The sequence below is a fragment of the Cydia pomonella genome, chromosome 3 (assembly GCF_033807575.1).
Source record: "Cydia pomonella isolate Wapato2018A chromosome 3, ilCydPomo1, whole genome shotgun sequence".
Lineage (NCBI taxonomy): Eukaryota > Metazoa > Arthropoda > Insecta > Lepidoptera > Tortricidae > Cydia > Cydia pomonella.
The window spans coordinates 8,038,638-8,065,855 of NC_084705.1; the positions used below are offsets into that span (position 1 = coordinate 8,038,638).

At 37.6% G+C, this 27,218-nt stretch overlaps 2 protein-coding genes across 4 annotated transcripts in view; one reads left to right on the forward strand and one right to left on the reverse strand.

Moving 5' to 3' along the window:
- Positions 1-27,218, reverse strand: part of LOC133515977 (homeotic protein antennapedia) — a 243,704-nt gene that overhangs the window by 185,478 nt on the left and 31,008 nt on the right. The window lies entirely within an intron of this gene.
- Positions 9,265-12,594, forward strand: LOC133516626 (uncharacterized protein K02A2.6-like). Its single transcript, XM_061849640.1, has 2 exons — positions 9,265-10,774; positions 11,453-12,594. The coding sequence occupies exons 1-2, from the start codon at positions 9,265-9,267 to the stop codon at positions 12,592-12,594; spliced, it is 2,652 nt and encodes an 883-aa protein (XP_061705624.1).

The window sequence follows — 27,218 nt, forward strand, 5'->3', positions numbered from 1 at the left end:
AACCGAGCATAAAAAAACCAGCAAACAACTGCGAGCGTGTAATTAATAAAATAAGTAATTAATCTACAGAGCGAATGCGGAAAGAGCGAAACCAAATTACTTGGAAAACGCGCTGATGAAAAAGCCAAATTAAAAACACCCGAGGTTCTTCTTCGGCAGCTTGCGCCGCCATTTCCATACTCTAATGACATAAATCGTCAATGCGTTATGGTGGGAACATCATTAATAAAGCTTTAATGATATTAACTCAAGAATATTAAACCTAGAGAATTTCAGATGTCATTGCTTTTTTCTAAAAGGTGCTATCATAAACACAATCACCATCACGATAAAAATTGAACGGCATTCAATTAAAGATTTTCGTTTCTTCATTCAAAGGCGCGAGCACAGTTAGTATAAAGAAAAATAAAACAGTGAGTATAAGAAGTAAGGCTGACTTTATCAAATGAGTCATATAGAAACAAAATCAGTACATATTTTTTTAGGGTTCCGTACCAATAAGGTAAAAGGAACCGTCTGTCTGCCTGTCACATTCCTATTTTACTGTGTATGTTGCTGACTTTGCTTCTAAGTACACAAATTATATTGGTATATTGTTTACTGAACCGACTGTAAACCATTAAAAATATTTTTTATATTTACTTACATCATAACCTAAACACAATCAGATATCCGCAAAAACTGAAGAGCCACTCGGCGTATTTGTCAAACCATAAACAATCCAGAGGAAGCCGTTCGCTCTAGACGCCGGAAGCGAGCCGAGTGTCGCTACCGGAACTGTTATTGCCGGAACGACTACTACTTCCGATGTAGACTTCTAGTCTAGCGGGTGTCTTTGTCGATGGAGGCATCAAAATCAAAAGGTATCGCAGCCGTGTTCCAAATATGACAACATTCCAATCAAAAACAACGAATGTTGCTATTTGAAAAGCGCAAAGGTTATTATATAAAATACTTAACGAAGCTACTTTTACACCTTTAAGGAAGACTCACGACACTTCAGTTTTCTATAGCAAACATCACGTGATCACGATCACCCGTCATAGAAAATGAAGTGTCGACCTCCTGGGCTGTAACCGCGAAAATCGAAGTTCGTCAATTGCGGGCATTTTTCTCTGTCACTAATTACGTGTTAGTGAGAATAAAAGAGGAAGATCCCCGCAATTTCCAGTTTTCGGTTTTTGCGGTAGGCCCCCAGGGCCCGAAGTCGGACAGTTACAGCGTGAGGTGTGAGTCATCCTTTATCGTTTAGGTATTAAATAAATCTCGTATCTATCCTTACTTTTACTCTTACTGACACAGAAATATAACGTTCATAAAAATTCTGGGTGTGTAGGAACAAGTGAATCTGCCGGAATGAACTAGCCAAATCAGAGACACTACATCGGCCAATCCTAATTGAATGTTTCCAAACTAAGGCACCTTTATTATGTTAAACCAGTCAATTTGAAATATCTACTCGTAATGATCACGATAAAAGCGCCATTTATATGATATGTCCATAACATTTTTCCTTCAGAAGATTTGGTTTCGCCCATAACTATTTAATTTGGCATTGGTACCTACTTTATTTCATATAAAATAGACATTAAGTTATCTTTACACCTCACTAACATGCGTCAACGGACTTCTACGCTGAATTTCTATGTAGTATATTAAATTATCTAAAGTTGTTATAATTCTCTTCTAACCTAACCAAACTGACATGATCAAAAAATCTAGGTACAAATTCTTTACCCTTAACAAACAGCTAGCAAGCAAAATTATCTTCAAAGCTAAAAGTGCTAAAACTACCATCCATCCAAATTGTTGGATGTCAATGAATCCAGGATAAACCTAGCCAAACTGACATCAAAAGATCCGGCAACAGCTTTCCCATTAACAAACAACATGCCGAATTATTGCCAAGCCATATCAAGTATAGTACACCTAACAACGCTAACACCGAATTGCATGTTAAAATTATCTAAAGTTGTTAGACTTCACCGGCTAAGAGAAACCTTGCCGAGCTGACGTCGCGGAGATCCCGCCACAGATTGGGATTTCCTTTCTATTGAGGAGCTAACACGCCATGCAAGCCTTGAAATATGCCGCATTCTTGTGTATAATGCCGCTAGACTTAGGTCACAAGTGTTCTATGAAAAGCATAAAATACCGAATATTTAGCCCTTCTAATAGCTTGCCAGGTCTTATCAAGAACTTATTTTTTGGCCCTCATCATCAATTAGTTACCGATCTGATTCCCTTATTTAATTAAATTAGGGACGGTATTATCTTACTAATCTTAAAAAGAAGTATTTTTTTTTCGAGCGAGTACTTGCCTTGATTTTACACAGCAGTTTGGACAAGAAGTCGTATGTACTGGTTGTACACAGATTTATATACTGTAACTATTAAATATTGATAATGTTATACAGTCATATGACGCAGGCAGCGCCCAGTTAATTTTAATTAAGCGCTTCCACTACAAAAAGCCACAAATCAAAAGAATAAATTAAACTCCAGCCCCGCGTTAATTAATTCTGATAGACAAATTTACTATTATTTATTACCTGCCAGGGGCGTAGCCTGAAACTACAATAGATACAATTTGGTATCAAAAAGTTATCCTCGAATTGTCTTAACCCTCAACCCTTTCTGCTCGCCTCATAAAGTTCACAAAACGTACAAAAATACGAACATAATGCCATTTGCATAATATTTCGAGCTTTGTTTTTTCATAGAGCGGTGGGTTTCAAATGTCACCACAGACGGGGGGTGCGAAAACAGCCATTATGGGGCGCTGAGTGTATTAAAAATCGTTTCGCGTCCTTTAGATTCTTAAGGTTATGGAGCGTTAGTGCGTTCAACCCTAATATGCGAAGCCGGGCAGTCAGAAATAAAAGGATGATCACTTCAACTGTTTTCTGAGGGAGCTTCAGAGCTTTTAAGTACATATAAGAGTAAAATATAACATATTGTTACCAAACTTATATCGTTAACATTTCAGTAGGAGCATTAAGTAAAAATATGTTGTAACCTAACCTAACCTAAAGATGTCCCTTAGAGACCGACAATAGTCAATAAGTAGATAAGTACCCTAACCTATCACTTTCCTTAAATTAAATAAGGATGACATTAATCATTTTTGCGATATAGGTAAGTATCTGCGATATTATGTGTGCCAGCTGTCTTTTGATTTAGCCGCACTCACGATCGGATTGCGTACCGATGTGCCGTTACAATTTCCAAAATTGCGAAATTCCCATATGCTGAAAATTCGGTGACGTCTGATAAATTTGTATGGGAATCGAAATTTTCTATTTCCATAATGAAAGTTTCCCCCATTTAGTGATTTTTTTTCTTAAATTTCTTGTACTTTTTCTAACTTTTTGGAAACTTTCCGTAACTCGCACGTCTGTAGGATTGGCAAGCAAACCCGTCGCTTGGCTTTAGTTACAAGATAGGACAATGCCAAGCGAACTACACTTCAAATCTAACTATTTGAAAACAGTATCACATTATGCAATTAACAATCCGGGTAACCCGGTCATCAATCATGCTATTTCAGCACGTTGTGCAACTTTTGATGATTTATCACGAGATCAGCGATCCGTCAACGAGCTTGATACGTGGGTTCCTCAATTTGCTTCGACACGAGATGACGGCATCGGGTCGCTCTATTTACCCAGATGCAGGTCGTCGGTCTGGCGATTGATATCTTAATCGACTTAAAGAGATCTCTGGGAAAGTGTAAATTTAATAAACTAGGACTGTGATGAAAGATAATCTGATGAAGGGGCATTCCAGAAAAGTGTCGTGTACGTAATGTTATTATTGATCGGTCCTGATAAAGCTAAAGATGTGTAGCTAGTACAGATTTCTGCATGTTATTAAGGTCACGTCCCCGACAAAGCGGACCGTTTTTGTAAAAAGCTTGGGCTATAGTCCCCACGCTGCAGGTTAGGGACCCAATGCGGGTTGGAGTCTACAGATATATACATCTTCGAAGAAATTCCTTCACCCAAAAGCTACTAGTAAATATAAAAATGATATTTCGTGCACATTAATGTTCCGAAGAACTCATTGGTACGAGCCAGGATTTGAAACCCGTGATCTCCAGATTGAAAGTCATCATTTACAGCACCTTCTTTCCCAAGAATCCAATACAATCCATCCCACAACAGGCAATCTATCTATTGAATTACATGAACGTCAGTTGATCTGCCTTCAATCCTAGACAATCCTTGCAGATAAATTAGTCTAGCTGTCTGTCAACCTTTGTACCGAGCTACTAGACCATTTCACAATAATAACTAGTGTAAAAGCCATCAGGCATCTCATGTCACAGCCATTGTAAACCTTACACTTTAAAGTGGCTCTGTGGAAGCGGTTGCCTGTTCGTAAAATATAAACTATTGACGAGTAGCCATGTATAGTGTGTTAAAAAATAGGATATTCATTTTAGAAAACGACTGCAGCGCTATGAAAATGGATAGTTTATGTGCACCATTATAATTTGATCTGTTTTCGCGGTGCATTCCGATGATAAATCCTACTGCAGCGTACGGACTGCAATATTTTTGCATCTGTCAACGCGGTTGGGGTGGATTCTAAAATCAAAATTATCATGCAATTTTAGTTAAACCAAAACGCATTTAGTTGACAGAATGAGTTATTTGTTCTGCACAAACACGTTTAGCGCGTTTTGCTAAATGACATATGTGTGATGCTGAGTAATGCAGGAATTTGATCGCTAGCTTGTTACATTTAATTTACCAGCCATTAAGTATACATGTTTTTGACTTTTTTATTTAAGTACTATTTCTCTTGAAAGTACGAAATAAAGCTTTAATTTCGCTTTGCCATGTCCATAATACTTCATCTACATGATTCAGTTTCATTCCACAACCAATGTCTATTCAATAAAATACCCACGATTTTTTCCATGTACTGAAACATAAATTACAGTATTATTAACAAGAAAGAATGCCTGCTTCCTGTTTTGTCTACACTACAATCACTACACATTATATACATAATGGTAACTCATGAGCCGGGAACAAAAATAAAAGAATATGTATTTGTTTCCACAACAACCAAATGATATTGTCATATAGCTGTGGAATGTTAAGTGGAAGATCATGCCGTAGATTTATTTATTACTCGAAGTCGATCTATTTTAATACATTATGTGGGAGATATTGAAACCTTTTTCAACTGAAACATTCAAATACATATTTACTAAACATATATTTTGTAAACATTCTTTTAAACCAACTATTGTCTCTACAACCACGTACCTATAGATTTTTTTTGTTACAGCATTAGAAAGTCTTGATAGTAGATGTCTTTTGGTAGTAGATGTCTTTTTATTAAATATCACTTTTGAAAAATAAGTTACAGCAAATATGTAAGTAACAATTATAAATCATACACGATCTTTTACATTCTTTTGTTTTTATAAGTATGATAATTTGATAAACTGATTTTTTTTAAAGCGTTTTCAATCATTTTCAATAAAAAGACACGTCAAGACTGTTTACCTTTCTTCTAATGCTAAACAAAAAACTAAGTATAAGGTACAAAAAGTGACAGAAAAAACTTGAGGTGAAAACAAAAATGAATTAAAAATCGATAGCAAAACATCAATGAACTGGACTTACAACAAAGCAAAGAAATTTGAGACCACACATGCACATAACAAATACATAGACCAAACCTAATCAGATATGTATTGTATCCCCGATACATCATTTGCATATCCCAGCCACATGTGGTCATAGGCTGGGGGTCATATGGACCCCGTATTTAATTTTCATAAAACGATTCGCCTTAATCCGTCTGAACACCTAACCCTTTATTTCGGAATTGGTGCCGGGTGTGTGAGAATTTTAATAATTTATTATTTGGGACGATTTATGGCTTTTGTCTGCGTAAAGTAAATGAATTTCAATGCGGACTGTTGGGAGTTATGTAAGTTTTCATACAAGCTTCATTTAAAATTTTAGGTCGGATGTAATATACACCTACTATTGGTCTGCTTTTGCTACATAACCCGAATAAATCTACTAAATTATTATACATACGTTATGGCAGGAAACCGCGCTGGATCGGGACAGGTGGCGTTCTGTCGTTTGGGAGGCCAAGATTCTTTTTGGATTGCTGAGCCAAAGCAGATAGCTTAGTTAGTTATTAAACCTGTCTGTATGTCTGTCTTGCTGTTTGTTATTCCTTCACGCTTATATCCGTGAACCGATATAGATGACATTTCGCATGGAGATAGTTCGAGTCCCGGTACCTTAACCCCGTATAAGATAGTTTTTACCCCGGCAATCATCCCTTAAGGCGGTAAAAAGAGGGAGGAAGTCTCAGAAAGTGGGATAAGGAAGTACTTATTCAGATAAGTACATGGCAAGCCAAAGCTGGTTCAAAATAATTAAAAATACCATCTGCTTTTGGGTTCAATATTTACAGCCAGTACAGCAAGACTTTCTTATCACCATAACTCTTTCATAGTTTCTAGGGTATCTGCGAGCCTATTGCCAGTACCTATTGCATTATTTGCATTAGTCGTTGTAGACAAATGGCTAAAGGTCTTGGTTATTTCCCAATTTTGAAACTGTTAGTCAATATTTTATAACGAATTCAATACAAAGACTTTTGCATGTGCAAAGGAGAATATCGTAAACCATGCAAAATGAAGGAGAAAATTTTAGAACGCGTGACATAGGTTCCACAGCAGTAGCTAAGAATGCAACAGGGATAAACACTAAGACTAGAAAGAGAGAGAAAAACCTTGACCCTATAAAAGAAAAGAAGATCAAGTTTATCAAAACATCGCTCCCGGTCGATTGATTGCCAACTATTTTACTATCATTTGGCAGCTGTTGGAGCTAGCAGCGATCTTAAAGCGCTAAGGTACCTATAGTTCGTGTCATCCACGATGACGCGCAGATTTATCAAATCTAACCTTAATAACATGACAATACGAGTCAAGGCACGCGTCTTCGGGAACTACACGATATCGATAATAGATGTTTTAAAATACGTTTATATTTTACTTTTATTGAGTTCATCTTATGCAATAAAATTTCAATATAATTTCATTCTGATCTCAGAAATGCACGAATTGGACATCTGAGAACTTAGATTTTCAGGTGCTGAATTATCATTCAAAGCTGGTTACGTTGTTCAAAAGATAATTTTTATTCGATCTCAAACAAAAATCAAAACTACATACTTTGGGCAAATTCTAAAATTTTTTGAGTATCTAAGGGTACCAAACTCAAAAGGTAAGTAAAATTTCTTCGTCTTCAGTTGTTAGTTTCTCGTGCTCATTTTTATTTTCGTCATACTTTTACGGATAAGATTATTCGTTGACATGTTCATAAAAGTAAAGTTTTATAGTTTGGTTCGTACATTCAAATATACATTACAATTATCACCAAGGTATTAACAACGAATAACAACCAAGTCCGCGGCGTTATTATAAATGCAACCCTGCAATGATAGCTGCATTAGCATTTGTTCACAATGCCTGCCATGCCGCAACAATACAATGAACTATGCAGAATAGCTGCCTAATACATTATTGTGTGCTATATGCACCCAAATATATTTGCCTCCTGAAATGGGAACAATGTTCTAAAATCTAAAGGAAGGCATAATTATACAAACTTCATTTAATAAATTGAGACCGAAAATTTTTAAGGTAAAACGTATAGCTATTATGTGGGACTATGAAAATAGTGTGACTCAGAAAGAAGAAAGCCAGCTCTTAGCGGCGGAGAGGAAGACCTATCAGAGATGAAGGTGGAAATTGAAGGCGTAGGAAGAACAGGGAGATAGAGGAGCTGGTTACGGTGCCCTATATAATAGGCGTGATCAAAGCCACACCACTCCGCTAGCTCTGTCACCTGGAGAGGATGGGAGAGCATCCTGCTGTGAGAAGTTCGTATGTCCCACTCGGGTGCAAAACGTCCGTCTGGACGTGCCAGGTACCGCTGGAGTGAGTAAGCCCTAAAATACCTGTCCGCCCTTGAAATACCCAACTGGCTTGAAGTGGCCCAGAATAGGGCAGAGTCGCGCTCTCTTGTGTCAAAGGCCAAGATCCTGTTTGGGTGACTGAGCCAGTGAAATAAGTAAGTAGGTATGAACATAGTGTGCCTATTATTAGGTACCTCTCGCGTTGAATGATGATCGTTCAAGTCACTTTTGGTTGGACTTAATTAAAAAATAGTTATGAAGTATGTTTTTCCGTATTATCATCATTTAAAAATTACATTCATAAATAAATTAATGTGCTAATACCTATGTACAGCTACTCCGTATAAAAATGAATTTCATAGTAACCACCATTCGACGAATTATTAATTTACGTTAAAATTTAAGATTTAATTCGTAAATACGCATTTCCTTAACTCACAGATTAGCTTTCCTTTGTGTAAACTTGCCCTAATGCCATTAACTTTGTTATTATTCCCAGTTTTATCTCTCACCTTTAAATTTTCACTAGCTGTCAGAGATCCTGTGGCCAATTTAAACGTACATTTTGACCCCAAATAGATATCATATAGTTTCAGACGCGCAAGCATTTCGCTCATATTTGTCTGTACATGCATTGGCGCGAGCGAGATGCACGGGCGAATGACAACAAAACGACATTATTTTAATATCAAAAATTTTGAATTGGTCTTCTTGTGTCCTATGTAAGCGATATTTATTCCCCTGTCCCCACATTCGGCGCACGCGGTTATCAAGCGCTGCGCCCGCGCAGGATTTATTAACCGCGATACGCACTCCGGACATCTCAGACTCTAATTAATATTAATTATAATCGCGCCTTCAATTCGTGTAATTCGCGAGATAACTTTGGACGTGTCACGTGTGGTTGCACGTCGATTTTGCTTAGCGATTAATCTTTTGCGAGTAAGCGATAAAAATAAAGGCTGCATTACATTTTCGTGCTTATCGGGTTTTTAATGTCAAGGGCTGGTTGCAACGAAAAAAATAAACGACATATTACTTATACTTTCACGATTTTTTACACGACTATCTATAGTGTATGCGACCTACGGCCGCAGGACTATTTAGAAGTACCGTTTGGTCTTACGTCATTTCAAATAATGATATATGTCGATGAATAAATAGACGATCCTGTAAGCTGTTGTGTATTATATATTCTAGCTTATATTTCCCAAATATAACAGTGGCGACGAGTAAATAAAGACAAATACACGGAATATAATTTCTAAAGTAAGTACGCGTGACACAGGCCAAACAATGTCGGTCGGAAAATTAAAAGAATTCGATGTCCGAAACGGTCAATGGGCATCATTCGTGGACAGGCTTGAGATGTATTTTCTAGTTAACGATATTGCGGAAGACAGGCGACTCCCCACCCTAATTGCTACGATGGGAGACGAAGCCTACGAGCTGCTCGTAAATTTAGCCAGCCCGAAGAAACCTTCTACGCTAACTTACTCGCAGGTAGTTGAGCTTATGCGACAACATCTTCAGCCGAAGCCGTCCGCATTAGCCGAGAGATACCGATTCCGACAGAAACGCCAGGGGATCAACGAAGATGTCACTTCATACGTGGCGGAATTAAAGAAGATGTCACGACATTGCGAGTTCGGCGAAAGCCTAAGCGACAATCTACGCGACCAATTCATATGCGGCTTACGTAATGACGTCATAAGGCAACGTCTCTTTGCGGAAGATGACACCATCACGTTCGTTGAAGCGGTGAAATTGGCGTGTTCGCTGGAGGCGGCAGAAAAAGATGCAGCAGCAGTGGAAGGATCGACGACAGCGGCGGCGGGCGCGGTGCATGCGCTGGCGGCGGCCGCAGAACGCGGGCAGCGGGCGCGCGCGAGCGGGCAGGCTCGCGCAGCCGGCGCGGCGGCGGAGAAGGTGCGGGCGGACAACTGCGCGGCTTGTGGAGCGCGCAACCACGGCTACGGCACCTGTCGCTTTAGAGACTTTGTGTGTAGCAAGTGTCAGCGCACAGGTCACCTTCGACGTGTGTGCCCTGAGTACAGCGCGCCTGGCGCGGAGAGCTGCAGCTCGGGTTGTCGACATGGGCGCACTCAAAAGAAGAAGGGGTTCAATTTCGGCGAAGTCGATAGCGGCTCAGATGAAGACGAATTCGAGGAGCGTTTGAACCACCTCGGCTTAGATAAGTATCCACCGGTATGTTTACCAATATCAATTGACAATAAGATTATTAAAATGGAAATCGACACGGGCACTGCTATCGCGTGCGTTAGCAGAGCAACATATAACAAAAAGTTCTCGCATCTCCCAATAGAAAGGGATAGTACTGTTCTTCGATTTTACAATGGCTCTAAAGTGAAGCCTATGGGTATCGTTAGACCCACAGTACGGTATTTGGACCGGGAGAAGAAGCTAGAACTTTTTGTCATCGAAGATGGTACTACATCCTTAATAGGAAGGCAGTGGCTAACGGAATTAAAAATAAAATTGCCAGATTTTAGCGTAGACCTTGACATTCATAACTGTCAAATCCAAATTGATGAAGACATTTGTAATTTACTTGACAGGTACAGTGAAGTGTTTAGCGGCGGACTGGGGCGGTACTTGGGTGGCAAGGCGACACTACGCGTGCGCGAGGGCGCGACTCCGGTGTTTCGGCGCGCGCGGCCCATGCCCTATGCGCTGCGAGAGCGGGTCGATGCGGAGCTCGACGCCATGCTGCGGGAGAACATTATCGAGCCCGTCGACTGCTCCGAGTGGGCATCGCCGCTGGTGCCGGTCAACAAGGCTGACGGTACACTTAGAATCTGTGCGGATTATAAGGCAACGTTAAATCCTGTATTGTTGGTAGACCGCTACCCCCTTCCTAGGATAGAGGATGTGCTTGTCGGGTTAAACGGTGCTCAATATTTTTCCAAAATAGATCTTTCTCAAGCATATAATCAGATAGAATTAGACGAGACGAAAATGTTCACTGTGATTAATACCCACAGAGGTCTATTTAAATACAACCGACTAGTTTTTGGCCTGTCATCTAGCGTAGGTATTTTCCAGCGTATCATGACAAATTTATTTTGTGACATCCCTAATGTGCAAGTCTTTCTTGATGACGTAATTATAGGCGGGAAAAACAAGTCGGAACACGTATTTGCACTTAACGCGGTTTTTAAACGTTTGGTGGAGAATGGTTTAAAACTAAAGAAAAGTAAATGTGTCTTTTTAGCAGATGAAGTTTCATATTTAGGTTATATAGTTTCTAAAAATGGAATTAAGGCGGATAAAACTAAAATAGAGGCCATTATGAAAATTCAACGACCGACAAACGTAAGTGAGTTACGGTCCTTTTTGGGAATGGTCAATTTCTTTGCAAAGTTCGTGAGAAATTTTAGTTGCCTGCTAGTTCCGCTAAATAATTTGCTTCGCAAGGGAGTCGAGTGGGTTTGGAATAAAGAATGTGAGTGTTCATTTTCAGAAGTCAAAAAGGCTCTCACCAGCACAAATGTTCTAGCCCACTACGACCCTAAAAAGACTCTGATAGTGACATGTGACGCTAGCGCTCGTGGCGTAGGCGGAGTACTAGCGCAGCCTGGGCCCACCGGAGAGCGCCCCGTGGCGTACGCATCACGCTCGCTCACATCGGCTGAAAAAAACTATTCGCAGATCCATCGGGAGGCTTTGGCGATTATATACTGCATGAAAAAATTCCATCAGTACCTATATGGCAGGAAATTTGTCTTACGTACCGATCACAAGCCCCTTGTTTCCATTTTTGGGCCTAACGCCGGGATCCCGACTATGACTGCGAGCAGGATGCAGCGCTGGGCAGTAATTTTGTCAGCCTATGACTATGAGATAGAGTATATCAAAACGAACGAAAACTGTGCTCACGGGTTGTCAAGGTTACCACCCGGTGCGGACACTCAAGCTAGCGCGGCTGAAGTAGTTCCAGAACAAACATACTTACATTTTGTGCAAGATGCGCTCTTATTAGACTACAGCGAGTTAAAGCGGCTTACAGCAGAAGACAACATCTTGCAGAGGTTGCTGTCTTTTATCCGCGATGGCTGGCCAGAGACGTGTGAGATCTTAGCGATGAAGCCATACTTTAACCGGAAATCTGAATTGTATGAGGAATTAGGTTGTGTAATGTGGGGCCATAGATTAGTCGTGCCGGAGGGATGTCGCAAACAAATTTTAGATCTTATCCACGAACCACACATGGGCGTAGTAAAGTCGAAAGCTCTAGCACGAAGTTACGTGTGGTGGCCCGGAATCGATGAGGCTTTGGAGCGTAAGTGCCTCGCTTGTACAGTGTGCGCGGCTCACGCGGATGATCCTCCTCGCGCTACTCCACGCTCTTGGGGGTGCCCTGCGCAAGCTTGGTCCAGGCTTCATTTAGATTTCATGGGCCCTATAGCGGGGAAAACGTATTTGGTGGCCGTTGATGCGACATCCAAGTGGCTAGAGGTATTTCCGGTTCCAAGCACGGCAGCCAAATTTACCATCAATAGGCTTAGTGAACTGTTTAGCAGGTTTGGGAACCCAAGACAAGTCGTGACCGACAACGGCCCTCCCTTTACCAGTAGCGAGTTCATAGGCACGTCGTCCAGCTGAGGAGATATGTAGGGAGTTCCACGCAACCCGCAACCCGCTCAGATTCTGATTGTGTCGCCTCTACAAGTAGATCTATGACTTTTCCCTTACTGGATCGTACCCGCACGGGACCGCTTCAGTCCGGGATCCCTCTAACGCCTTTAGCGACTGACTTACCAGTCTCACTCAGCCCGGCACCAGCCGCATACACCACACCGACGGCAATCACGCCAGCGCCAGCCGCGCTGTCGGCGGACGCGCCACCCACCACCTCGGCATCAGTGGCCACATCACCGCCGGCTTTGCCTTCGCCGGTAACCTCGTCCGCTATCGCGCCTTCAGAAAACGTGCCACAGACATATTCGGTTTCAGACACCCCAGTACCGCCCGAGCCTCGCCCAGTTCGTAAGTGTCGACTCGATAAGGTTGTTAGTTATAAGGAGTAGATAGCTGCGTTTAATTATTACCTAATTATTTTGATGACTATGGTAGAGGAACTATAGTGTATGCGACCTACGGCCGCAGGACTATTTAGAAGTACCGTTTGGTCTTACGTCATTTCAAATAATGATATATGTCGATGAATAAATAGACGATCCTGTAAGCTGTTGTGTATTATATATTCTAGCTTATATTTCCCAAATATAACACTATCAAGTCCCGTTTTTTAATTTAATAATAGCAAATTTTAGGGTTCAATATGGTGTTGACATTATCTACGTCAATAGATTAAATTTTAAACCCTCAAAATAAGTAACGCAATTGAAACAAATAATAGTAGTTGGCTCAAAATGTCCTCCCCAAAATTTTTGCTTTATATATTTAACATAGCTCTAATCCATCTAACACCTAACTAAGCGAAGCTTGTACTACATATGTGTAGGAAACGACGATATACCTATATAGATAACAACATACTTAGGTACATATCTTTTAACACCCATCACTCAGGAATAAATATATGGTCGTCCCAGATGCTTTAAAAACCAACTATTATTTATTCAAACCCGCTGAAGTAATCAAGAGAACAGCGCGGAATTAATCAAAGTTAGAAACAAGCCCGTGTAGCGGCGCGCGGCGGCGCGTACACGTACACGGTGCTCGCGCTGATCAACTAGGACTGGAGCACGGAATATGTAATAGTACCTATTTGCATATAGATATAGAACAGGCACGGAGCCCCGGAGATTCAGATAAAAAAAACGGTTTTGATTTTATTTTGATACGACCTTGGAGATCGCTCACGCTGATAAGTGCATGCAAAATGAAGTGAAAGGTATGCTGGAGATACAATCACCAAAACGTGGTCTGTATTTTGTGGTACTTCGAAATTATCTATAACGTCGGAGTAACAGATATCGATAACTTGTCTTGTCGATATTTAATTTTATCACTTGTTTCTGTTAGGGTATGTCTGATTATGATTGAAGAGATGGCATTATGACTTCACCTGGCAGTATCGCGGTACCGGCTACAATAGGACTGAAATCTACTTTTTTCTACTCGTTGAATGTAATAATGGTTGAATTAAGATAATATTTGCGTACTTTTCATGTATGGGCTCCCACTCAACTGTAAGATTCATTTCGATACGCTGTAGTCAACTGTAAAAAATTTGACCAATCACGTGCCATCGCGCTCCTGTTTATGTCTACATTTTTGTCTTCTGAGATACTTACCAATTTTCATTAATTATTTTGGATTTATAGTTGGACAAGTATTTCATTAGATCGCTCGTAGAACAAATATTGTATACAATAGTGATATAATCAAGCTCTTTTATTTCCTACCTTACTTAGGCAACTCAGCGAGCTTCGTTGCCTAAACACGGTAGTCGACTGAAAAGTTCTCTATTATAAACCGATTGTGTAAAATACTATTTAATACAAAGGAATTGTTGGCTAAAATACTTAACTAAAATCACAATTTCAGTTACAATAATATTTAACAGCCGTATCCGTAACTTAGCACTTTTTCCACCATGTCCGATCCTCGTCACTCGTGTCAATGACTCATTTAGGGAACACAGTGCATTAAAACTTTCTCAAGTGCGGAGCCGCGAGGCCCTACACGGTATTCGCATTAAACAGAAAAATTTAAATATTATCACCGTAATTGGACCAAATGACCTTAATTAAGGGCTCAGTCTTAGAAAACGTATAGTACCGTTACGTTAAGGTGCAGTGGGTTCAGCTCTAAGTTATTGAAAAATCTAAGCGCTTTTATAGGGTTCGGTAGTGAACGAGGAATAACCCTTATAGTTTCACCATGTCCGTCTGTCTGTCTGGGTAAATTTTGGGTAAGTTTTGCACTGCATACCTCCCCTACACGTAAAATTGGGATGTAATTTTTCTGTCGTTGCTTCAACTCTATAGCATGGGTTACCGGTTAGGTCTTTCAAAATGAATAGAGGCTGCAACAAATATTTTTTGATAAAGTGAATATTTTCGGAAATAATCGCTTCGAAAGGAAAAAAAATGTGTCCTCCACCTCACTTTTGAACTATGGGTCCAAAAACTATGAAAAAAACTTAATGAAATACATTAAATGAAAACTATGGCGAACATAATCAGTTAAGCCTTATTTGAGTTATTGTATTGTAAAGTCTCCCCTTCATAGTAAAAAGACGTACAGCAACACTTAAACGTTATTACGACATTTATTTATTTAATCTTTATTGCACAATACATGAATGTACAAATGGCGGACTTAATGCTTTAAGGCATTCTCTGCCAGTCAACCAATGGGTTACATTATGTGGGTTTTTAAAGTTATATGGCATTATTCATGTAAATAAAGTAAAATATAAGATAAAAACTGCTCATTTTACTCATTTACTTATTATTTTAAATTTAAATTTTCTTAAACAGTTATGTTGGCAGTTTTAGAACGAAAAAGTAAAAAATTAAAAGGTACTTTAACGAACATTTAAAAATTACTGCAGTGTGCTAAAATGTATGTTTTTTGTTAATATTGCAATCGAAATACTTTTCGCTTCGAGTTATTTATCTCAAGACATGCAAAGTCTCCGATTGCAGGTAAATCCTAAAGGAAAAAATCATGGCCATACGTCTACTACTTGAATTACGTAAGCTGAGTATGCAAATTTGCCTTATCTGTTTTCATTTCCTAGCATTCGATATGGAAAGTAGAGTGTTTAACTCAGGTGAAAGGCACTATTACACTATTTTTTCCCTTGGTATAAAACGCACCATTAAAAATATGTAACTATTATTTGCACAATTTTATTAACATGAAAATTGCTTCTAAAAATGTGTAATGTTATCGTACTCATCAGTTACTTTTTTTTGTTAAAAATAACAATTCAATAACAATGATATGAGTGATCCAGGGCACGCACGGTCTTCCGCTCAATGCCCAGCAAGTTGCGTTCGGAGGACTTGAACTCACTGCGCCTTAATAGAATAGTCTGAAAAGTTTTAACTTTAATATTTTTAGTAACTATCTCATGAATATCAACACCTTAATTGGTCTAAAATATACCGCTTTTGTTTTAGAAATCGTAACTAATATACCGTTATGATATTTGAATATAGAATGATACAATCTCGCGTAAAGTGTTAATTATTTAAATTTTATGCATTGTGTACATTCGTCTCAACCTTAAATATTTCCAAATGGTGTAATAACTTATGACCTATTCGTTTATACAAATATTTAAAGAGTGGTTATTAAATATAGACATTTAGTTAGCAAAGCTGACTTTCTGATCGCAATGAAAAATAACACAATAAACATTGCTATTAAACGGAATATATGATATTCATTTAGCATAATTATTCTAAAGGTTAATTAAAGTAACAGTAAGTTACTTCTCGAACCAGTTTGCAAACATATAAGTCAACACCTCATACACACATTGTTATGTGTAATCATAAATAACGCCGTAATTCCCGCAGTAAGTTAAAACAGTGCCATAACACATGGTGCAGACACATAGTTGTAGAAAGCAATAAGTTATCCCTTCATCCCAACTATTCCCTTGACTCGAACCTCGCGCCGTGTATCTACGAGTAACACTTGCGCGCTTGTACGTGTAATGGAAGTGGCAAGTTATGTCTCAAATTAAGCGAAGACGAAGTTTTTTGTGATATACTTAGGAGGCAAACGAGCTGACGAATCGCCTGATAGTAAGCAGTTACCGTCACCCATGGACAACCCCAGAGGAGTTGGGTTTGCATATAAGTGATGTCTAAAACTTAGCCTAGACGAAAATATGTCTTAAGTATTTAAAATATTCATAAATGAAAAGAACGTTTGACAAGTTCAGTCATATAGTTTGATATCATGAATTCCAAAATTCTGTTACATTTAATCTAAAATCTTGTATAACATCACTAACGTGTGAGACACAGCGATTGAATGATGAACTTACAAAATATTGCACTTTGGTGGGCGGAATGTTCATAGCCGATCCTGACTTAACAGTTTTTAAGGTTTTGATCTTATTATCATACTACTATGGTGATCGCTCACGCTGTTCGATGCGCGCAAAATGCCTACCAACTATACAAAGTTATTGAATTTAATTTTAGTGTCCAGAAGCTGTTTCAAAATTGTTTTCGTTGTCTTGTTTTTGTCCCCAAAAACTATGGCGAAGTGGAGCTTTTTGTATGGGGTGAAAATAAGTTTTTAATTTTTCTCAGTAGAATATTCAGAAAAACATGCAATATCTTCATTTAAGAGCATGGCTCTTGTCGGTGGACTAGACGCCAGTTTTCGCGGTCATCGGCAAAAAAAGTACACAAATTTTTCATTTATTTGATAATAAACAAAAAGAGAAGCGTGACAGAGTGGTCAGAAACAAGACAGCGAAAATCATTTTAACCCAGCTATTGAAAGTAGGTATAAAGTCAAATATATATAACATTAGCTAAAAACCATCGGTAAACTTAAAATAACAGCCACATCCAGCATCAATAGCTCTATAACCCTTCCAAATACGAAAGTTGCGCGCTAGCTCCGCGCGCAGCACAATATATCACGTTTTGATTCAGCCGTGCCATAAACAATACAATATATCAATATAAGGCAGACGGTGGCGAAATTTGAGCGTAGCCAGTGCGTAATATTTATGTGCCGTGTGTTGTGGGCTTTATAAAGTTGTTCCAATTTTGATTTTTTTTTCTACTAACGTAGACAAAATGGATGGCAAGAATATGATTTAAAGTAGGTAGTTTTAGGCATTAGTGACAATTTAAATATAAATGTTATTAAACTTATAACGAGTACGATTGCGATTGGCGATTAGTTGATAATTTGATGCCAAACAATGTTTTAATGTTTTGTATACTTAATGCCTTATTTATAACAACAACAGAAGATTTAAAATACATATTTAAAAAATTGACCAAAATAGAAGTAGTCCAGTTATTTTCACCAAATACCAACTTTTTAATTTAATTGATTTTTAATGTAAACAGTCAAATATTAATAGAAAACGACGACCGACCGGTGTGGCCCAGTGGGTACCCTGCCTATGAAGCCGATGGTCCTGGTTTCGAATCGCGGTAAGGGCATTTATTTGTGTGATGAGCACAGTTATTTGTTCCTGAGTCATGGATGTTTTCTATGTATTCAAGTTTTTGTATATTATATACATCGTTGTCTGAGTACCTAAGCCTTCTTGGCTTACCGTGAGACTTAGTCAATTTGTGTAAGAATGAAAATTTGTGAAAAAAGCTTTACCCATTTGACAAATGCTAAGTGTGTAAGTAAGTTAGCTAATTTAATGAGAATGAAGCTAGCCTTAGCAGGTCTCACTGCGGCGAACATACTCAAGCTACGAGTACATCTAGGTAGCTCATGCCATGTGTATTCCCATCGAGGCGCGATTGCGGGCGAGTTGAGCTCCACAGTTTGAAAATGGTCTCTATTTGACATTAGTCACAGTAAAAAGCTCGCAGTACAAACAAAAAAGGCGTTTGAATAGAAGATTTTAATTTCATATATATTTTTTTATTCTTTAAATTAATATTTACGGTCACGATACAAATGTTAAAAGGAGTAACATTGATATTAATTATGGATATGTAACAACTCATTATGCTAACTATAGGTACATTGATGGAGCTTAGCGTCGTTACCGACTCTAGTGGCTCGATTCGAAAAATGCTTACTAGATGTCACAGCTATAAGATCGGATACTGATCTGTAAGTGTCAAAAGTGACGGTTTTGGTTGAATCGCAAAAAACTAGCTTCGGTGCTTTGGAACGTGCAGTTTGTTGTCGCTGTCCAATATTTCGTTTAGTTACAATATACGAATATATATGACACAAAGCATAGATATACAATCAGATCAGAATGAGGGTAGGTTACTACGGTAAGTACCCACTCGCGTAAAAAACTACCCACGTTCGTTAGTTCTACACTGAACACAACGCTTGAAATAGTATCGAAATATTCGCAATTAATGTTAACTTTACATGGTAAATATCAGTATATAACAAAACTATATTAAACGCACTTTCTTTAAGTCGACCGGTCTGGCCTAGTGGGTAGTGACCCTGCCTATGAAGCCGATGGTCCCGGGTTCAAATCCTGGTAAGGGCATGTATTCGTGTGATGAGCATGGATATTTGTTCCTGAGTCATGGGTGTTTTCTATGTAAGTATTTAAGTATTTATAAATATTTATATATTATATATATCGTTGTCCAATTACCCTCAACACAAGCCTTATTGAGCTTACTGTGGGACTTAGTCAATTTGTGTAATAATATTTATTATTATTATTATTTAAGTCGAAACGAAAATTACTCGACATGTTTTGCTGCATAGCGAGAAACTTCAACAAGAGCACGTGCTGGCGGACTGACAGATTGTCTAAGCTCCTCGAAAAACTTTAGGTAAATATTAAATTTTAAAATCCTGAGTGAATCGTTTTAATGTATTTAGTACAATATCTGAGTACCACGGAAGTCCCACGGAAAATCTGAAAAGGACACGGGAATCTACAAAAGATTCGGTTTCAAACAAGATAAAAACTAGGCAGGAGTCTGTAAAACACATTAGGTATATGAGTCCTCTGAGGACTCAATAGTACATTGTGCAACGAGGGGGGGTAAGTGAAATTTTGGAAGCGAGGGTGGTAATTCCCGACAGGAGGAGGCTGGAGGAAATTAAAGACCCGAGGTTGCAATATTCTTACCCCCAGAGTTACACACAATGTTTTTCATTACACTTGCGAAGAAAATACTAAATTTTAAGCGAAATAATTCTTAAATACGGTGGCATTTCAAACATTCGTCCGCCATATTGTCGTTCTTTGACAGGTTAGGCATCGAAGGCATCTGCATTCAGCCACGATTGTAAATTATGTAATAGTATTTTAATCTGCCATTAAATTAATCAAATTCAATATTTTTTAACATAAACAAACATATTAAATTATTAACGGCAGTATTTTTAAAGTAAAACTCATTTACGCTACGTGGTTTCTATGAAGTCGTGACATAATTAAAAAAAAAAAATTAGAACTCCCTAGGGAGTTATAGCTTTTTTCACAATCCATAACTCCCGCGGGAACAATATAGGCCTTTGTCCTTAAGTACACCTGCTTGAAATAAGATCTTTTTCGAGCAAGTCTGATGAAAAGACTCTAATCTTAACTAACACTAACACAGAGTATTTATTCCCAGCTTTCGTCCCTAGTTCGGTAAGCGATGCCTACAAAACCCTGTAAGTGCTGGTGGTTAATGAAGTTGTAGCTGGTTCACGCACAGACTTGCTTTATTGTTTGCTCCGTACATTCACGAGTACATTGATAAACTTTGTAGCCCTTCGAGCAAGTTTCTATCGCAGTTGTTGTTATATTTAATTTGAGGTGTATGCGGATGTGAGAAGTTACCTAGATGCAGTAGACCGAATGTCTAGTAATAAATTCAGTTAAACTACGTAGTATAAAGCTATAAACACTTTAATATTAAGGTATATTTTATAACTGTATGATGTGTCCGTACAATAGCTGGTTGTGGTTATTATTAGTGTACTCAAAACACAATTGGTACAAGGATAAATACCTTGTACGGCTCACGTTCTACAACGTTCTATGAAATTTTGAATATTTTGCCATTAAAAATAGAATTTAATATATTTTATCTCGTTCAATTATCAACTTTATTTCCCACAAAATAGGTTCAAATTTCACTGGTAACTTTAATTTTTTTTTCTTTGTATGGTTGAGCCACAGGAGGTTAAATGTATACAAATGCAGTATCACTGTCGGAGCTCTTTTTAACTTAATATATACATTAAATTTCATCTAACTTACCTACAAATGTCCCGTGAATGGCTAACATGGTAGGCATTATGTAAAGTATATCCAAGTCGAACAAATACCATTTAAACCGGCCTGTTTAAAATCCAACTAGTATAATTGATCTGTCAAAGGAAACTGGTATGCCGGTAAAGTGAAAGGTTTATCAGGTTGTACCTGACTACAATCGGCTTAGTCATATCAGCTGAGAATTATTGTAATGTCACTATACTGATTTTATATATGAATGATTCTCTACATCACATTGGTGTTCCAGAAAATATTAATAAATCTCATATAAAATATGATAATAATTTTGTAGGTTCTCACACTAATAAACGCACACATTACCCTTATTACACGCTACAAGGAAAAATGTTTAATACAATAGAGTGTCGCAAACAAGCAACATTTTTCCATGTTTATGAGAGCAAGGATCAAAAGTGTTATATATTTGCCTAAAAAAGTGTCATAGAAAGCTAACCGTTGACAACGCGACCATATATCATTAGGGTGTTGGTTCACTTGCGCATAACGCGCGAAAATATATTTTCATATACAAAAAATTATAATTTTCCGTTACATTTGACGGATGAGCGAACGTCAATTGATGATAGAACGATGTTTAAACATGAAAGGCTGATGAATTATTGAAGGGTGCTAATAATGAAAAATTAAATTAAATGTTTGTTCGCGTTAGAGCAAACCAGGCAAGATATGTTAGAATTGATAACGAATACTCCACAATCTATATGGATTGGAAATAAGATTGGATGTACTATATGTACCTACATACGTGTCTTTATCATCGCCATACATTTACATGAGATTTGAGTTAACATAGGTATCTTTGAGGATCTTAAATGCTACCCTATATGTTTTATTCGATGTACCAATGGACTTAGGTACTAAGTAGAAGCTTATTACTTTAGTTAGCCATCATTGAAAAGTTATATAAAAAGATTTTTTACATGTTACGAATATTTAACAATACCCTGTTTTTAAATCTATCACTAAACATGCAACTTAAGTAATCGTTTTACATAACCGATTAGTCGAACACGCATTAAGGCGGCCACAGACGCACTCGAGCCCCTATGTCGCCCCCATATTTCTTAAGGGGTCAGAGGGGCCCAAAACCTAAATTACCCCCGATACGCCCCTGTCGCGCGCAGCCGGGGAGGGCCCGATAGTGTCAAAAAAAGATAAAAATAATATAAATTGCGCATTTTACAGATTCTTGTTTTCTTTTTCCTGCTTGATTTTGTTGACAATCCAAAACTTTACTAGAGTAGGAGTTTTCGTTTTTTTTTCCCACGAATGGTAGGTAAATCGTAACCAATATGGCGCTGAACGTGGTATAAAAACTCCGTTTGATAAAATATACTAGTTAATCAATAAATAAAAAAACAAGCCAGAATACCTAAATTAACGTTAACAAACGTATTTTCATAAGCTTGGAAAAAATACACTTTTTTATGTAGACGAATATAAAGGGAAGCATCATTTAGTAAGTACCTACATTAAATTCACATTAGTAGGAGATCCGCGAGGGGCCGAGTTATCTCGACACTGGAAAAAATAAATTAATATAAATACATTCAACATTTACAAAATCTAATTTAGAAGGTGGCCAAGAAAAAAATTAAATTGTATGGAAATGATAACGTTTGCTGTGTTTGAATAAGAAAAGTAATTTATTAAATTTTGCTGGTGATTTGGATTCTACTATATTACTTAAGCAATCACGTTTATTAAAAAAAACATGTATTTCAAGAAAACTAATTGGGACCAATATTGGCTGAGTAATCTGTGTGAATTTGGGAAATCTTTTCGATATTTACTGGAAAGTAACCTAACCTGTTTATCGGCACCTATCCAATATAAAAGTGGGTTTATTTTATTTCAAAGGACTTTTTTGAGTTTCTAGAATTTCTAGATCACATTTCTGCCCTGTTTATCGCAAATGCAGTAATCACATGGTTAAACTCATGCAATTTTTTATCTTGTTCTCATTTAATAAGGTCTATATTTAAACGATTTTTTTCATGCAAGTACTGCATCTGCGATAAACAGGGAGATCCACATATCTAAGACGACTCATTCACAAAATATCTCCTACTTACGATCTTCATTAAAACTATTTTCCCAGTTTTCATCCCAAACATCAGCCTTTCATCACGGCTAGGGCGACCAAACCGCACGGTCGCAGACAGCCATTCCACCAAGGCACGTTTAATATTAGAAGTCCTGATTTATGTCCTGCCCCCGTAATTAAGTGTCTGTACACTACAAACGTGTGTGCGCCGCACTAATTCACTACCGCGATTAATAGGAGGATGCTCGATCACTGGCCGAAAACCGAAAACAGAGTTATGCAACGGTTTTTAAAAGTTTAAAAAAAAATTGGCTTGAGGTAAATTGTTTGTCTTTTTTAATTAAAACTACTAGAAAGAAAAGTCTTTATTATATGTGGCTTGGATTTCTAAAATCATAATTTATCTACGGGAATGAAAGGTTTTGACACGGATAAATATTTAGATCAGATATTCTAGAGTTTTTAAAGAGAAAATCACAATCACTAAATGCTTTAAAAAATATGTAGTCATATTTTAGATTTTAAAAGACCATTAATTTTGGTCTTAACAAAACTCGATTAAATAATTTGCAGAAAACGCCTATTAATACGTCGGTGGAAATAAGAAATGTAATACTAAATTTTAACTAACGGTCGAGGCGGTCGAAATTTTTGGCAGGCCTCCCATTCTAACAAGCTGGTCGAGATATACACTGATTGTTCTGAGTAATATAGCCGCGTTATCTGTAGGATGAATAGAAATCTTATTACAGCTGCTGTTGAAATATTGAGTGGCCGATTTTTAAAACAGAATGATGGTAGTGTATTCTGCACATGAAGTTTATTACTTGCATTAGCGTCTTTATTTTTGCGTTAAGATATGAAATGGTATCACGAAAATAAAAAATACATTGTGTGGAATTTGTAACGTTTGTACAATACTTAGTATCTTCCTATTTTAAGAGCCACTTAAGATTATTTATGAATATGAATTCATAACTAGGAAATACTCTATTCCACGCAGGCAAAAGGTAGGTAGGTAGATAGACAGAAGCGAACAGTTGCGGCTGCCAAAATGCGTATACTCAGGTAGCATAATCAATCATATTTCTAGCCTTTGATAATGTTGGCAATAAATCAAGATTAAAAGCGAGTTATATTTACTAAACTAAAATAAATATTAAAAAGCAACAACAGTTTAAAATCGAAAAAAAATCCAAATCTTAGTATTTTAAGACTAAATAAAACGCATGCAAGACCATTTCCTTCGCAAAAGTCGCAGCATAGAGACGTAAATATAAAGTAAGGCCATTTAAATACCGGGGCGTTTAAAAGGCTAGTGTTTATCTTCAAAGCTGACAGTAAAACAATGTCGTATATAATTCCTAATTTATGCACCGACAGCGTGTCTTTACAGTGCAAGTCGGTTATAACTTAGCCGCGCAGAAGGTGCGTTAATCTCGACGAATACAGCCAAGCGTAAATCCAATTAGTATAAGAACTCATTAAATCAATTCGTTTAGAGGACAGTAATGTATCGCGCACATCTCTTTGTCTCTGATGGCTACAATCCAAACTGATTCTGCTATTTGTTGAGTAAAAGGGTTGTTGACAAAAAGATTCATGTTTAAGGGCTGATTTAACGTGCGTCGATTTTTAAAGTGCACTTAGCGGGCTTTAAATTTTGGAAAGCCGCTAGAGATGCTACGTGCTTTTAAATCCATCCCCATTATTTGGTCCATGTAGGTACTATATTTATACGTGGATTTACATTGATGTGATAAACTTATTTGATAAATAACAGGCATCGAGAGCCCTATATATAAGTTATCTAAACACTAACATTAGACAGTTCTATTAGACACACTGAAATCAAAATACTACATAGTTGAAAATCAACATATTAGCTTTAATATTGAGTAAAAAATTTAGATCTAAACGCTTTTAGTGAGAAACATCTGCAATGTAGTAATTGACGCCCGCATAAAACAACAGTAGGGTGCAGAGTTGGTAGACAGACAAAAAAAGCGCGGTTTATTTGCCTTTTCATTTCGCTGTGGCGATTTAAATCGTATAAACAAACTGTTTTATATGCAGCGTTTTAACGGGAGTTTCGGGTTATATTTTACACGTGACCTATAGATTCGTGGTCCAATTGCATGTAACAGAAAACAAGATCCGAAATGGTCTGAAAAATTCAAAGTGTTTACAGATTGGCCTTAAATTGCCAGAAAGACATGTTTTCGTACAAGAAATATAATATATTTAAAACAGATACCTTAAATAAATTACTTATAATTAGCAACATTTTACATGCCAAGAAGGCTTTTCCGGTATCGTGTTCTGCGGCTGTAACACGGTCGCATTTTTATCGCCTGTCACTATGCCTGTCCCGTCCTAACCAATAAGTAAGTGCGAAAGTAACAGACATAGTAAGAAGTGATAAAAATGCAACCATGCTGCCAACGCTGAATAGGAAAAAGTAGAAGAAAATAAATTGAATGCAAAAAATAATTATGGGGCAGGTCGTCCATATCAGCCAACCATTCCATACAAAACCTAAAAAAAATTCGCGACAAAAAAAAATTCTTTCACATTTTATTGATAAGAAGACGATACCGAATTTTCCCTTAAACGAATCCCCACTATTTTTGTTATACCTTGTATTAAAAAAACGAATGGACTTACAAATGAAAGTCAAAAGCTCAGAAAACTTTGCCTGTAGTTATTTAGCGAAAATGATAGCTGTAAACATGCTTCTTTAACTAAACGTTTACTTTCATAAGTTTCATGACCGTATTATCGTGACATTTTCGCTCAAAACATGACTAAAACATCCTAATTACTTGTGGCGAGTACTAATCCATCCCGCGTATATCTCATCCAGCGCATCCGATACAAAGGCCAGCGTTGGAGATGCAATAAATTACCGGGAAAGCTGCGCTCCAGGATTTCCCCTGGGCTTATTCTCACTCAAGAGCCCGCCTAATCCAGGGCCTTATTATACTACCCCTTAATACCAACTCAAGACTACTTGAAAATTTTCTCGGGAAGTAAACGCTTTAGTTTTGTTTCCTTTCGACCGTCTCCCGGATTTTTCTCTTTATGCGCCATTGGAATAAATTTCGACTTGTTTCTAACGCGTGTTCTTCATTTGCTTTATTTGAGTGTTTGTCTATTTGACTATGTAGAAAATACAAATTGATTATTGATACTTGGATACTTTATCGTGAAATTATTTTGACTAAATAATTAAAAATTATAAGGAAATTATTACACAAATTGATTTAGTCTCACAGTAAGCTCAATTTAGGCTTGTGTTGTAGGTACTTAGACAACGATATATATAATATATAAATACTTAAGTAGAAAACAGCCATGACTCGGGAACAAATATCCGTGCTCATCACACACGTAAATGCCCTTACCAGGATTTGAAACCAGGATCATCGGCTTCATAGACAGGGTCACTACCCACTAGGCAAGACCGGTCGTCGAACCGGTTGTTTAAGTATCATTACATTTAAAGATTTAAGCACTTGCTGTTGATTATTAAAAAAAATTAAACTATTTAATTGCTGTAAGTAGGTACTATTAACTTTACCATCATCAGATGGATCAATACTGGGGGCCTAGTCAAGATGACAATCGCACATCGACAAATGTCGATCGAAAAGAAAAAATTAATCGGGATGACAGATACAATGAAAAACGTGATCATTTCTACATTATTTCACTTTCGATGGGCGTTTTCTATTGACATTGTCACTTGGCTGGGCCCCTTGAACAGTACCCCTAGTGTAAATTTAGTCGATAGCGAAACGTGACGTACGCGTTTGCGTTAAGTCTCATTTTGTATGGGTTTTTGAACAGCGCGCCAAGCGGGACGTTTTGGAAAGTCAAAAATCTCATACAAAATGACACTTAACGCAAACGCGTACGTCACGTTTCGCTGTCGAAAATATTTACACTAGGGGATAGAATTATCGCAGATTAATAAATTACTAAAAAATAAAACAAATTGTCAGAGCGCATTCCGCAATTACTTAGTTCACTATTTACTTTGAATTCTTCATACTTTTATTTATTGCACTTCATTGCGTTTACTTTTATTTGCATTCACATTACTTTATTGCACTTATCACTACCTGATACTTCTAAGATAATAATCAATAAATGCGATCAGTTATTACATCTATAGAATAAATACCCGCCATCTTCCACATGTCATGCTGTTATCTTGCCATCGACATTAGACCGTTAAATTATAGGGTTACCAGCTATTAAATT